The sequence below is a fragment of the Thamnophis elegans genome, chromosome 3 (genome assembly GCF_009769535.1).
Source record: "Thamnophis elegans isolate rThaEle1 chromosome 3, rThaEle1.pri, whole genome shotgun sequence".
In the NCBI taxonomy this organism is placed as follows: Eukaryota; Metazoa; Chordata; class Lepidosauria; order Squamata; family Colubridae; genus Thamnophis; species Thamnophis elegans.
Window position 1 is genome coordinate 28,091,153 of NC_045543.1, and position 15,440 is coordinate 28,106,592.

The 15,440-nt window shown below is 36.5% G+C and overlaps 1 protein-coding gene across 3 annotated transcripts in view; it reads right to left on the minus strand.

The window, feature by feature from the left end:
• The window catches only part of EHBP1 (EH domain binding protein 1), a 255,357-nt gene that overhangs the window by 74,104 nt on the left and 165,813 nt on the right, over positions 1-15,440 (minus strand). For all 3 annotated transcript variants that reach the window (XM_032212780.1, XM_032212778.1, XM_032212779.1), the window contains one exon: positions 5,618-5,765. In XM_032212780.1, coding sequence (XP_032068671.1) covers positions 5,618-5,765 — 148 coding nt within the window. The remainder of the gene's footprint in view (positions 1-5,617; positions 5,766-15,440) is intronic.

The window sequence follows — 15,440 nt, forward strand, 5'->3', positions numbered from 1 at the left end:
TCCCAGTTTGTTTCAGCACTGCCACCCTACACTTGAAATACTACCATCTGGCAGTTGTGAATTGCTATACACCAATTTGTCTCTAGACACAAGATTAAACTACAGCGCCACTGCGAAAGCCTCCTCACAAGGCTGAAACCTGATGATTAATGGTTCCAAAAAAGCAAAGCTCAAGCCACATCTGTAATTAGAAAATCAGACAACTTGACACCAAAGGCTCCTGTTAGATTAATTGTTGAGCTGTCAGTTAAGGACCAGATAATTTAGGGCCTAGTGAGAAGACCTGAGGTGTGGGCCCACAGTACATGTTGGTTGAGAGAGGAGCTCTCCAAGGCCTTTATTTATAATGGTCGCCTTACAAATCTTTCCCCACAGCTAGCTGGAAGTCTCTTCCCATGATGGGGAAGGTCAAATGAATAGCCATACTACAGGTGCACTAAAATGGGAAACTGGAGCAGAAACAATGGGATTCTCTAGTGGGGAGGGCATCTGGGGTTCTCTGAGCTGGGAAATTATGCAATATCCTTCTTGTAAAGGGAACACAGACTATAATGTATTCACATGCATTTATTTGCCCTGTCTGATTATAAAGAAGGAAGCTCTGATTTTTTAAAATAAACAAACCAAAAAGTCACAAGGGTGAGAGAAGTTGAGGCAGAAAGCCACTGTACTCTAGTAGTTAGAATACTGGATTTGCGTTTGGGAAGACCTAAATTCTTACTCAACAATAGAACTCTCAGGGTGACACAATTAAATCATTCTCTTTCAGAGCAATCTTACTCAAAGAATGATTGCTGTTGGGATAAAATTAGTGGGGATTCATAGACTATCTTGAACATTCAGAGAAAAAGAAGAATATAAATAACGTCCTCTCCTCCAAATCTTCCTTCAGAGAGGTTTGCAAAAAAGTGCCTCAAGTGAGGAAAGTCAGGAATCTGAGATAACTATGTGCCGTTTTTGATGTAAAAAACAGAGACAGACATGTGAAAAGAAAACATGGCCGACACTGTAACATCTCATTAGAGTCTCAGTCTTATCCTTAATTGTGATTTCTCGAACTGTAATTTTATTGACTGATTGATTGATTTGTATCCTGATTTTATTATTTTTACGAATAACTCAAGGCAGAGGATATTTCCTCCACTTCTTCCTCCTCCTATTTTCCTCACAACAACAACATTCTGAGGTATGTTGGGTTGAGAAAGAGTGATTGGCCCAAAGTCACCCAGCTGGCTTTTATGGCTAAGGTGGACTCCTGCTTTCTAGCCTGGTGGCTTAACCAGTAGACCAAACTATCAATCATTGTATTGTATTGTATTTATTAGTTTTGTATGCCGCCCACTCTCGGAAGACTCCGGGCAGCTTACAATAAAAAAGGGAGGGGGAATATATAAGACAACACAACAATTTAAAATTACAACAACATTCATACCTTCAAGTGGGGCTGGATACTTCAACAGCCCCAGGCCTTCCGGAACAGCCAGGTCTTAGTTGCTTTACGGAAGGCCAGAAGGGTAGTAGGGGTCCGGATCTCAACGGGGAGATCGTTCCAGAGGGCTGAAATCATGAGACTTTAGTGGACAAATGTTTTTAAAAAAAATTGGTATGGGAAGTCTCTGATGACTTAAAGAATCCTGACAGATTATGTGCTTGATATATCAAATGAAGAGCAGTGATGGTTAGAAAAAACACCGGATGGCTAAGGAATACAAAGTACTGCCAAAGTTTCCCTGAAATATGCATGAAAAAGGATGTATTTGAGAGATAACACCCTCTCATGCACTCAATAATGCCACTTCAGCACCTGAAATACAGATGGTCTTCGACTTTGGATTAGGTATTTGTTTATCAATTATCAACAATTCAAGCTACAGCTGCCTTGCAAAAAGTGACTTATGAACTGTACTTACAAATGTTGCATCACCTGGCAGTCAAGTGATTGCAATTCAGATACTTGGCATCAATGCTAGCTTGCATTTATGATCGGTTGCAGCATTCCATGGTCACATAATTATGATTTACAATATTATGGCAAAAAACACTCACTGGAGAAGCTGGATTAGGTTAACGACCGCTATAAAAACTATCATAAAATGGGATCTGACTCCGCTTACAACCACAGTGACTTATCACAGAAATTCTGGTCTCAACTGTAGTTGTAAACTGAGGACTACCAGCAGTTCCAACCTTTGTTATGTGGGCTTTGACTTTAGTTTAATTTTTTTTCTCACATGGTTGGCACAGAGAAGCTTAAAGAACCTACTCTTTTTAGGACTAGAGAACAGAACAGAGATAAAGAATGGAAAGTCTAGGATGGGGGTATACAACCATGGATCTCCAAACATTGCTGAATTATAACATCCAGCATGTCTAGGAAATGTGTCCAATGAGGGGATCCTAATATTTATAGCTTAGCAAATATCTGGAAAGCTAAAGATTATTGTCTACCAAGAACCTAGTTCATACTATGCTGGCAAGATCTCATATGATAGAGCGCTTCCTGATAGAAAAGTAACTCCAATTCTGTAACATTTTTTTTAATGAAGGGATTTCCCCAATCTCTTTTATGTACTGTGCAACATTACTTTGATGTCAATTGGTATAGATAAGTGGGAACTCACCCTAGGAAACAGTACATAGGTGAGGTGAATATTATTTACCTAGGAGCCTAGTTCTTATGCTTGTAATCATAGGATAACCAACTAAATATGACAACATATTGTTGAAATCTATACTTTGGTCAGCATTCTCACTTCACTATTATTAAGAAGCAAAAGTATTATCTGGGAACTTAATGAGCACACAAAGTTGACCTTCAAGTCTATCTGTCAATCAGCTGTGTTGCCTTGAAACTGAATTTGTAGAGAGACAATCAGAAAAAAAGTTTTCCCGTACTGGTTTCATCTTTGAAAAAAAATGCCCATCTAACAAGATCTAAACATTATTTCCTTAAAGAAATTTGTACAAAACCTTGAAGTCAGAATAATACAGGCAACTATGATTTTTTTGTTGGAATATCTTTGCATCCTGCAACAATAGGCATCCAAGCAGGGACTTACAATTTGAAGAAGTGTGCACCAAATACAAGGTTAACCAAAGAAGCAACACAAAGAAAAGAACAGCATTTGTCAATTCATGTGTTGTCGCAGTTTATGAACTGGGAGTGAGGCCATGCTGAGTAGCCACGCTCCTGACACAGTATGTGCTGACTAGACCCTTCCCCACCATCTAAGCATAAACTGTGAATGTCCGCAGAGAGGTTGCATATGTGAAGGTTTCCACAGAATTTGAAATGCAGCTGCCTTGGATTCTGAATTATTGGGAAGCCTTTTGTAATAGCTGTATGAAGAAAGGCTGCAAACTTTATACTGAATACTTGGAACTTAGGTTGGCTGCTTGGGATGTATGAAAGCAGGAGTGTGAAGAAGTCTGGTCCTGAGAGCCCTATCAGGGTTAAGATCTTGAGGTTTTCATTTGCGCAGCTGCTCCATTTCCTTTTTCTCTCTAATCATATCCTAGTTGCTTTTCCACCTGCAAATTTATTTATTTATTTATTTAGGTTATGGTAAATACGTGGACTTATAGTGGTTCAAAGGTTAATGTCCAGTCCAAGTCATTGGGCTGGTATAAGCTCTTGATGGACATTTGGATAAAATGTGATGGTTATTTTTCCAAAGAGCACCACAGAGCAAATATATGAAGTTGTTTCTTAGAAAGGTTATTGCTGACTCTCACCACCCAGGGAAATTGCTAACTGCCCCACTGATGGTCTTCTTCTGATTATATGTACTGTTTTTTGTCGAGAATCAAATGCATTGTCTGAAAAACCTAGAAAAATCCCTTTGTCCTGGTTCCTGATCCATTTCTGCTACCTCCATTTGTTCCTGCTTATCTTATCCCTGATGATCCACTGCACTATTTGTTCTTGACTAACTCACTGAACCACCTAAAAGCAATGCATGAGATGCTGCTGAATTAGAACCATCAGGAAATCTGTTGGATTAGGGCAGCTTCTCTAAAAATGTGGTTAAAAGCCAAGGCTGGGGAACTGAATGGTTTGAAGATCACATTCAAGTTCAGACATACTTACAAACTGAAAGATGTTAAGAGAGCAACACTGAGGAACAGCAGCTTTGCTCCACTGGTAGAAATGGTTTTCCTGTGGCATCACCTGATTTCTCTCTTTAGAAAGAAAAGAGGAGGAATGTGTCCTTGCCCACTCCTATATGGAGAAAGTCAGCCCATGCATGATAAGAAAGACAAGCTTTGCTCCTCCTGCATGAGATACTTTCCTCCGTGCAGACTTATATAGGATGAGATGTCTCCCTGCCTCTTCCTGTGCAGACAAAAGCTGGTTTTGCTTAATCTTTGCAGCATCTTTGGGAAAAAAGTGGGATTATTCAGAGCCAGAAATTTGTTGGGAAGGCTGTATCCCTGCTCATGTTAATGGGCATACAATAATAAATTAATGAAAGCCTTCACTTAATAGAATATGAAGAATGCAGTTTTCAGCAATTCTCTCTTCTCCCTCCAGCTGTTTAGGTTCTAAGGGAAATATGCTTCAGAAAACTGGAGGCTTCTCTCGGGCTGATACATTTGGATGAAGTTTCCAGAGAGAAGGAATCAGTAAAAATAATTTTATTGGCTTTGCCAATAAAAGGGTGAATTTTGCTCAAAACTATCCAATGTAATAAGCCCTCATTATATCAGATGTCAGAAGTCCATACTGTGTTAGGCCAGAAACACATTTCAAATTCAGAAACGATGTGGAAGATATTCTCACAAAATGGCAGATATTTGTAAAAGAAACAGAACTGAACATTGTAAAAGAGATGGGAATTAAGGCAATCCAAGGTTACTGATGCTGTATAGTCTGATCAGACTCAATAATACCTTGTGCATATATTTGCTTAATTTCAATTATCAAATTTCTTGGCAACTATGTCAAACATGATCTTATCCTTGCAATTAATTCAGATATTTTGGACAAGCCATGAATGGCTGTATGGAAACAATTAAAATTAACTATGGCATCTTCTTTTTATTATCTCGTTCCAAAATTCTTATCAAAAGAATCATAGATCTAAATCTCTGCAAAAGACTCTATTTCATTTCCTATTTAGGAGAAAACATTATTGCATTAAAATATTAAAAGTACTATTTCCTAAATTATTTTATACACTTATTTGCTCAATATGTATATTCAAGCTTTGCATTTTAGAGAAACTCATCAAGAGGACTCATCATCATAAATGTAATAATAAACTAATAGAATTTATTGATAAGATGAATTTTGGGAGGTGCTGAGCAGGAAAGGTAAGTGAAATCATTAGTACACCTGTTTGAGTCTCAGCTTGGATCACTGATATACATTTTCTAGAGATCATTTTACTACATACCTCATACATGTATGCAAATATCATAACTATATTCTGATGAGTTAGGAGAAGAATATTTCTTTGATTGTGCAAACTTAGGAAATACAGCATAAAATATATAGACATGTTTTCCTGGTGAACAACAATTACTCTGAAGTCTGAATAAAATCAAATTCCAAAAAGGTTTTCCTCAGATTTCTGGGTTGCCATAGGAATAAGGTACAAAGTCCTTAGCTCACCTCCAGATGCCTTTGACCTTTCTTTCAACTTTTCTGCAGCCATTTCATTGTAACTAGAAAGTTCTGACATCTTCACTCCAGATCGAGCTTCTGCTATTAGCTGACGAGCTCTCTCTCTCAGCTGCCGACGCCGCTCTTCATCTTGCTGCTAAGATATATTGAACAGTTGCCAGCTCAGTAATTGACCGAAATGCAATTTCATTCTCAATCTGATCATCATGATAGTAAATGGTTTACAGCATGGTGCTTGGCCCATATTATACATAAGAAGCTTCATATCAGTTGGATGTCAACAACACACTTTTTAGAGCCATCCATGAATCAGCCCCCTTTCCCCGAAATAATTTCTCAGTTTTTTAAAAAAAACAAACCAGTGTACTTTAAAGCTATAAAATGTGAGACTGACACAATTTATGGCTTCAACTTAGCATGAAATGTTCAAGTTTTGCTAATCTCAGAATGTTCACATGCAAATGAAAATCCTGTAATTACGTTTCTACCAGAATACCAGAAAAAAGCTCCATTTCCTTCAAAGGGCTCAACTATCTATTGAAATACACTCTGTTTTTGAAATAAAATTTAAAAAAATTCTATTTTGGGAAGGAGGAATTATTACCTTTGCACATAAAAATTGGGAAAATTAAGTATGTTATTTTTGAAAAAAGATTTTAAATAAAATAATGTAAGAAAATGCAAGTTTTATAAAAGTGTATTTATTTAATAAAATTATATAGCTATACATAGGGTTACCCTGGGTGGCTTACAGAGTTAAAAGCAGAAAAAAAATGCAAAAAACCATACCCAACAACAAGAAAAAACCACCACCACCAAAAATAATTACAAAACATTAACAACCATTAAAAGCATAAAATTCATAAAAACATAATCTTCCTAGCAGTACAACTATTTTACAGACTCAAAACATCTCAAAATTATGGGAAATAATTTGGCTAATTTTTGTCAATTGTGGTCTGATGAGAGGGCCTTGTGGTGCCACAAAAATGATACTTGGGGACTACTTGGAATCCCAGGCTTTTACATCGTCCACTTATAATTTAATTACATATTTAAATATCTGCTTTTTAAAAAAAAAATGTTTTGGAACCCATGAAGGAAGAGTTTTAAAAATGTTAAAGCTAATTACTACTGTATTGACAAAAAAATGCAATATGCACATTACAGAAATTCATAATGTTTTCCTCAAGCACAACATTTTTTGTCAGATAAACAAAGCTGATTCTTTTTCAACCATCACTGATATAATGACTTAGTCAAATAATAAAACTGTATGATGTACCTAATCCCAGAGTAGTTAAATGTTTGAAACAAATCTGAAAAGTAGCATCGAGAATTTTACACAAAACTGGTTTGTGCTATATACAGTGTTATTCAGGCATTTCCTTTATTTCATGTTGGAATAGACTTGAGAATGTTTTCAAAGTAAAAACATGAACATAATGCCAATAATCAATGTGAAACTAAAACAATCCCATGACATAACACCTCCCCCCTCCCCTGGTTGAAGCAAATGAGAACCACCTTAAATGGGTACCCAGTTCCAATTGGATTAATATGAATGCTGCTGAGCCTTCAGCATCTTTTGGAATGCAATGAGCAGGCTGACTGAGCACACCTCAGCGGGCAGCTGCATATACCACAATTTCAGGGCTATTGCCGAGAAAGCTTGCCTTCTAACCAACTCTCTGTCTTGTAATCTCACTCTATATGCTATATTAGATGGTGCCAAATACAGCCCAGCACTGTTCTATATAGGGCTTTATAAGTAGTAACTAGCACATTGAATGGGTTCTCGAATTATCATAAATACCAGTGCAGTGGTTACAAAGTAAGTATTTTACTACAATAGTGTATTCAGCTATTAAGTTTTTGCATTCCAGATCAGTTGTTGCTTTTGAGCTGTTTTTCAAAGATAGAATTCTGCTTAAATCTATTCAATTCATTGGAACTCCAAGAAAGAATGTGAACGACAGAAGCCTTAAGTATTATGTGAATAGTACCACTAAGGAGCTGAAAATATATTAAACTGAAATTTTAATTTTTCAAATTATTTGATCTTCTCTCTCTCTCTACCTGTATGTTTATGTATCTAGTACAGTTTGCTACTAATGCTGAGTGGAGTATTGACCTATTTGTGATTTCAGTTCAAGATCTGGGAGCAATGATGATTATTTTATCCTTGCCATACAAAAAGATAAGGCAATAAGCTTCTTCCCTACACTGCAGCTGTTCACTACACAGAGGTAGAAAAAAATCTTTCAGTTTGTGGCTCTGGCTGCCCTGGTTGATTGCCATGAATTTTCCAAATTTTAAATGTTCTTCATACTGAATATCATATTCAAAAGAGCTCTACAATTAAGAAGAAATGAAGTAACAGAAGCAAGAACATGGCAGTATAGACATTAACCTTTTGAGCAAATGAAAGATTTCTCATACATTGATAGACTGAAAACTTGGATCACAAACAATTTAACCAAATTCTTAAAACAAAATATCCCCCAATAATTCTTGCTAGCTAACTACCACTAGAACTCATTAGTAACAATATTTTCAATGTCAATTCTTACTAATGCTTATTGTCAGTGAATTTTACGGTATTTAATTGTCCACGTTAGTATGCAGGAGGTTTTCTTTCTTGACAAAATTGTGTTTGTTCTATCCACCAATATTCCTAGCATGGTGCACTCTGTTATTCCTGGAAGATGAAAAATTAGTACGCAAATGTGTGCTAATATACATATATACAATATTCATGTACTCAAAGTCATAATATGTGAGTTGGGCAGTCATATAAATCTAACGAATAAATAAATTTATATATATCTTTGGTGTAATTTATAGTAAAAATATCATGCTCTCAAGAAAACATACAATGTAGTTTTGCTTAAAAAAGCCAAAACTAAGGAGAATGACTGGTAGAGAAATAGAAGTTTTGGATTTAACCAGTACTACAGATCAGCAAGAGTGTGACTATGGCTACTTCTGTTTTTATTGCAGACACATTTTGTTTCAGTTCTCTTCAAAATTATAAAAAAAATATGACCTTAATTTTCTAAGAAGTCATAATACGTGTTTGTAGAGAGATATATTAGTGTTCTGATGTAATACCATGAAAAGCAAAAAAGCAGGATTGTAAGAAAGATGATTGTGGTCTAAAGAAGAGCAGGGAAAGGAAAAATAGACAATCCTGTCACTGCAGTAAAGTAACAGGAAAACTGATCAGCATCTTCATTATAAAATGACAAGTTTTAACTAGAAATTAAATGTCAGATAATCATATGTTAAAATAAGATGCACTATGAAAATCTCCCTTGAGCATAACAAATAGCTAGAGTTTTTGGTAAATATTATCCCACAAAAGTTGAAGTTGTAGGACTTCCTGGGAGGAGCTTGCTGGTGGTGGCAGCAAAAAAATCAGCTGCCTCCGAATTCCTGGCTACGTACCTGTTTAGAGGATCTTCCATCTGACGTCTTATCAGGTTTTCTTATCCTTCAGGCAAGAAGGAAAGAAGAAATTGTTTTGCTGGCAAATGCTCTTCGATTTTTGCAGCTTTTGTGCTTGCAGGGAAAGGGGGGCTAGCCCAAGGCAGAACAGCTGTCCGTGCTGGGAATTTCAAACTGCCTTGTGCAGGACAAAGTAGGTCTCCCCCACTCAGTTCCAAGTTTTGTTTGATTTAATCTTATCACGAGCTGAATCCATTTCCGTGGACAATAATTGTTTATCAACATTTTAGCTTCTTTTCTTTTTCTCCTCCGAAAAATTATTTATTTAGAGGCTTTTAAAATGGCGCCGAGCAGGCTGGTTTCTCCGGTAATAATGAACACTTTTTGTTAATCCTCACAAGAATTCACAAGAATTCAAAACAAAAGAGATTGCTTATCATATGTTTTGGTTTCACAATAGGCCAGCAGAAGCTTTTTAATTAGTTTCATTTCTACTCCTTCATTAACTTTGCTTATCTGGAAGTTAAATGGTGATGAATCTGCTGAACAGTCTTGTTACAATGTTTACTCACTGAAAGTTCTGCCAAGCCTTAAACTTCAAAATAAAAGCCTCTTTACTTAAAGCTGCATATTCAGGCAATAGAGTTTTATTAACTGCAGGCAGATAAATTTTGAAATGGCTTTAAAACCAAATATTAACTTGAAGTTGTAAATTTTTTTCTTATTACTATTCAAAATACCAGCTTCAATTTTGTAAAAGGCTTTCTTATCCAGCTGCGTTACAAGATGGCGATTTTATAGCTTCTGCGTTTGATATATGACACACTCAATCAGCTCTATTCTCCTGAAGACTTCTCCTTATTAACTGTTAAAAGTCTATAAATAGTATCCCATTTAAAACCGAGGGGAGCAGAGACTTTGTTTGTTTGTGTGTTTTTTATAATGGCTCCCAAATCGAAGCAGTCTAAGCGTTTCCTTAATAATACATCTCAAGAAATTGTTACAAAATCGCTGCCCTTGCCTCCCACGCCGTCTACTGGAGATCTCTTAACGCAAGAATTTCTTTTTGAAACCCTTAAAGAGTTCAGACAGGAAATTAAACAACTTTTATCGGACTTATATGATAAACTGGACGCCAAGATTGCTCAAACAAGGGAAGATACGATCAGAGTTATGACTGTTATGACAGATTATGTTTCTGAAATGGAGGACAAATTGGAACTTTTGGAAAAAACTAATTCTAATTTGACATCTAAAATTCAAACGTTACAACAGGAAGTTGAAAATGCTCAAAAACAACTCGTTATGATAAATTACAATAAGACTGCGTTTGCAATAAGAGTCAGAGGATTGCGTGAAAAGGAACAGGAGAACTTGAAACAGACCTTTTTTGAGGCTTTCAGACGTTCGGTGGGAAGTCCGAGATTTAACTTTGATTGGCAGATTCAAAAAATTTATCGCCAGAACTCGTGTGTAGCAAAACAACGACAGCTTCCGAGGGACATAATTATATATTTCACCACAAGAGAATCCAGAAATGCGATAATACAGAAGTTCTACAATAACAGGCTGCGAATCGATGGACAGGACTTGATTGTTTTTAAAGAAATACCATCTCAAATATTAAGAGCAAGGAGAGACTACACTTTCTTAACTGAAAAACTCAGAGATTCTCAGATACAATATAAATGGGAAGTGCCATCTGGTATCACAGTCACATTTGAGAACCAAAAATATCGTCTCAATTCTGTTTGCGAAGCCCGAGATTTTTACAACAAAACTCTGAAGGCGGGACTTCCTGACTCACCCGAACTTGGAGAAAGACAAGGAGAAGGAGAAGATAAGTAGCGGGACATGTGGCTACAAGGCGGAGGGTGTTGCTTTCCCCTTCCGGAAGGGCAGAAGAGTAAAGAATAAAGATCCAGCTATGCCTTTAAAATACTTCTTAAATTTTTAATTTGAATAAAATTTCAGGACTCCTGTCTGGTATAAAATGACAAAGCTGTATACCGATGAAGAGATATTGAGACTGAAAGAAGCGGTGCTGAATTTGGACATATATTGTATGGGACTTATATAAGACTTGTTTGAATCTTAATTTAAACTGCGCATGATCTATTCTTTGGGGCGAGGAGAGCGGAGATCGTAGTTTTTTTGGATTGTGGTTTGGGATGAATGGAGTCGGGTGGCGTGGGGTAGATGGAAGGGTAGTGAAAGTTCAATTAGATTACCTTGATCCAGAATGTAAGCTGATTTTTGTATAAATTGTTATTTGAATACAAGGTTAAGAAAGATTATCTGGAGAGTCTACACGAGGGTGGAGTAAATATGAGAGGAGCAATGGATGAGGATAAAATATATATGCGGACACGGGTAAAAGCAGGATGGGAGGTATAGAATTTATATGCGGAAGCAGGTAAAGATATTGTTTAAGATTTTAAAAATAATGAGAAGCTGAGGTTAATGTTAGAGAGTATATTGACTTCTCTTTCTTGGGGGGGGTTCCCCCCCTTTTTTTTCTTTTTATTATTCTTTTCTTTTTTGTTCTTTATTTTTTTATTTTTTTTTTATTTTGTAACTTCTAATCTATTTGGTTTCAATATACTCCAGACTTTGCTTGATAAAGAACAATGCCGGGAATGGGACCTGGGAAGTCGGAAGGGGGTCAGGTAGGGGGGTTCAGGGGGTGGGTGGGGGGGGAGGGTGGAAATATAGACTCAATTTTCAGAACAATGAATGCACTTGGATACTGTTGCTTTTTTTTCCTTTTTTTTTCTTTTCTTCGTTCTTTTCCTTTTATTTTTCTTTTGTTTTAGTACAAAACAAATAGACCAATGAATACTAGAAATACACCGAAGCGAGGTGTAGAAGGAAAGAAGAGGGGGGAATTAAGAGGGAGTGAGAAGGGAATGTAAGGAGGGTGAGATGGTGGGAAGGGGAGAAAGGAATGGCTGAGGGGGATAGGGAAGTAGAAGAGGGGATTGTTGGAAGGGGGAAATGAAAGTTGGAGGGGTAGAAGGAAGGGTGTATGTAGGATAGAAGTGTTATGAGTTGTTTATTGTTTCTTTTTTCTTTTTAACTGCACAGTATTTAAGTGATTGTATAAAGGAAAAGGAAAATGTAATAAAAGAATCTTTGATGACAAAAAAAAAAAGTTGAAGTTGTAAATAAATTTACAATTAAATTGTATCCTAAAATAGTTTGAATGAATTTCTTTAGGACCCCAACAACAGTGCTAGGATTCCCCACCCCCACTATGGTAAGAAACTGAATTAGCCACTCTTTGGCACTGCTTGTAAAGAATCTTGCAATAGAGGTCTATTTAGCTTAAACAATCATTAATAAAGCAAGCACAAAATACTAATTAGGCACATTTTATCCATTTCCATGTAAATTGTTTGTTTGTAGCTATTTACTCATCATTGTTTTTGATACAATAGGAAAAATGCAAATGAATGAATCAGAAAGCCGCCCTAATGGGACTTTCTGTTTATAACCATTAGCCCAGAGGTGTGCTGTAATTCAATCCTCAAGCAGCAAGATTTAGCCTCATTAACAGCTTGCATGGGCAGGTTACAACTCATAAAACCCTACAGTAAACAAAGTATATGGACACAGCACAGTATCTTGAGCCTGATTGACAGAATTTTGCTTCCCTATCAGATTGCCTCAATTTACTTTTCTACTAATGTCCTAATGCCATAAACACAATTTTGCCTAGGCTTTGGAGCTCTCCAGCAGAATTGCAAATTTGCTTTCATCCCCTCCATACCCATCCTTGCTGCCCCCAACTCAAAGGCAGAGACAATAATAGTCCCATCTTCTGTATTTATCCCAGTCGAATACAATGAACTAAATCAACATGCTCTACCACAACTCCCAATATCTGGCAATGGAGATTGAAATTTAAAGGGCATATCTGTGCTAAGGCTTTCTAATGTGTCCACATTTGTTGAGTTTAGAAAATGAAAAGTTGAGAATAAATCTTCAACAAGACACATAACTTGCTTTGAACTTTGTAATTGTTATCTTTTAATATTAAAACATGAACACAAGCATAAGGTGATATTCAAGGGGAGGGGAATCTCCCAAATTCCTAACGATTACTAAAATGTACAAAGGATGATTATGTGGCAGCAACTTGGTTCCTATGGGTTTTGCAAAATCTCACTGTAAAGAGAAGTAGGATGGAAAATATGATCATATTTTTCCTCAATAAAAATGCTCTCTCTTATTTTTGAGTCTATCTGATCACTGATCATGGGAAGTGTCCTCTCGGAAAAGAAATTTTGTTCTCAAAATTTAGTGAAAGAAAAGCCAACTGTGGATTATAATTATATTGGTTGGGCAACATAAATAGATGCCTTGCAATATAGCCCTGTGAGCCACAATTTCTTAAACATGTGGAATAGATTAGCTTGTTCATTTATTTAATAAAATTTAATCCTGACTGCTCATGGCAGCTAGTTTATGCAAGGGGAATATAAAATGAAGTTTGAAAGATGCTAAACCAGACATGATCTAATCATTACAGAGCTGAAAGCAGGACTGCTCTAATTCTCTTCCCTCCCATGTTTCTGGTAACATCTAGTACAGCAGTAACACCTGAAGTGAGGACATTGTGTTATATAACCCCTACAACTTGGCTGACAGTGAGGAGGCAGGCGAATATATAGTTCAATAATGTCACAATCCAGGTTCCATTTTATCTAACATAAAACAATCTAGATGAGGGAATAGAAGGGAAACTCATCAAATTTGCAGATGACACTAAGCTGTCAAGAATAGCCAATACACCAGAAGACAAGCGCAAGATCCAAAAAGATGTTGACAGACTTAAACACTGGGCCCTATCTAACAAAATGAAATTCAATGTAATAATTCAATGTAATAATTAAAGGTTTTACAGTTAGGCAAGAAAAAGCAACTGTGTAAATACAGACTAGGTGAAACTTGCTGTAATCTTGGTGTCCTAGTGGACAATCACTTAACTATGAGCCAATGAGACAGCAGCCAAAAAAGCCAATGCAATCCTAGGTTGTATTAATAGAGGGATAGAATCAAGATTATGTGAAGTTCTAGTACCCCTTTAGAAAGCCTTATTAAGACCACTGCATCCAGTTCTGGTCATACAATATAAAAAGATGTTGAGACTCTGGAATGAGTGCAGAGAAGAACAATAAAAAAGATTAGGGGGCTGGAAGCTAAAATATATGAAGAACAGTTACAGGAATTGGGTAAGTCTCATTTAATGAAAAGGACTAGGGAAGACATGATAGCAGTATTCCAATATTTGATGGGTTCCTACAAAGATGAGCGGATCAAACCATTTTCTAATGTACTAAAAGGTTAGACAAGAAACAATGGATGGAAACTAACCAAGAAGAGAAACAACCTAGAACTAAGGAGAAATGTCCTAGTGATGAAATCAATAAACCAATTGAACAACTTGCCTTCAGAAGTTGTGGGTACTCCATCACTGGAGCTTTCAAAAACAGAGTGGAGAGTCATTTATCTGAAATGGTATAGGGTCTCATGCTTGAGCAGAGGGATAGACTAGAACACCTCCAAGATATGAGCTTGGGGCTACATCCCCTTAAAGGAAGAAAACAAATCTAAATTTGATAAATAAAGAAAAAAAGGGATTTGCCATACAACATGGTTCACTTAAAGTTAAGACGTTATCCCCACTCCATCACAGAAAATTATTTTTAATTTCAACAGAAGCTCTGCAATCTTCAGTCTACAAAAGAGGGAAACCTTGACAAACTATATAATTTCCCCTCTTTCTAAGTTAGTTGCATACATTGAGCTACCAAATTTGAGTTGCAAAAACCCAGAAGAACACTGGATGGCAGCAAACAGACATAAGAAACTCTTTGCTGCCATCTAGTGCTCTCCTGACATCTGATAGCCCCAATGTTACATTCAGTGAAAGTTTAAATTGACACATTGATTGAAATATAAAAATTTAAATAAATCCATAAACTGCCATATTTCACAAAGGTAACGCACTAAAAATTTTATCTTATTCCTCTTTCTGGTATATTTCATAATGATCTCTACTTCTACTATACTGATATTTAGTAAGGAAAACTTTCTACTATTTAAAGACTAACTCTTCAAGAATAAATAATGTAATTCCTTGTTTCCGTCTTAAAAATATATTTGTATGCAATTTTTATATTTCACAGTTCACCGGCATCTCGGCAAGCTTTCTTCCACTGCTTCAATGGTGCTACTTTTAATTTTATCCTCCTTAGTCCTTGTAATTAAAGTGATCAGCAGTGGCATCCCAACGGCTTTGACATAGCAGCAGCCCCCCTCACAGATTTCTGCTTTTCAAGGGAAGGAGGAGAAA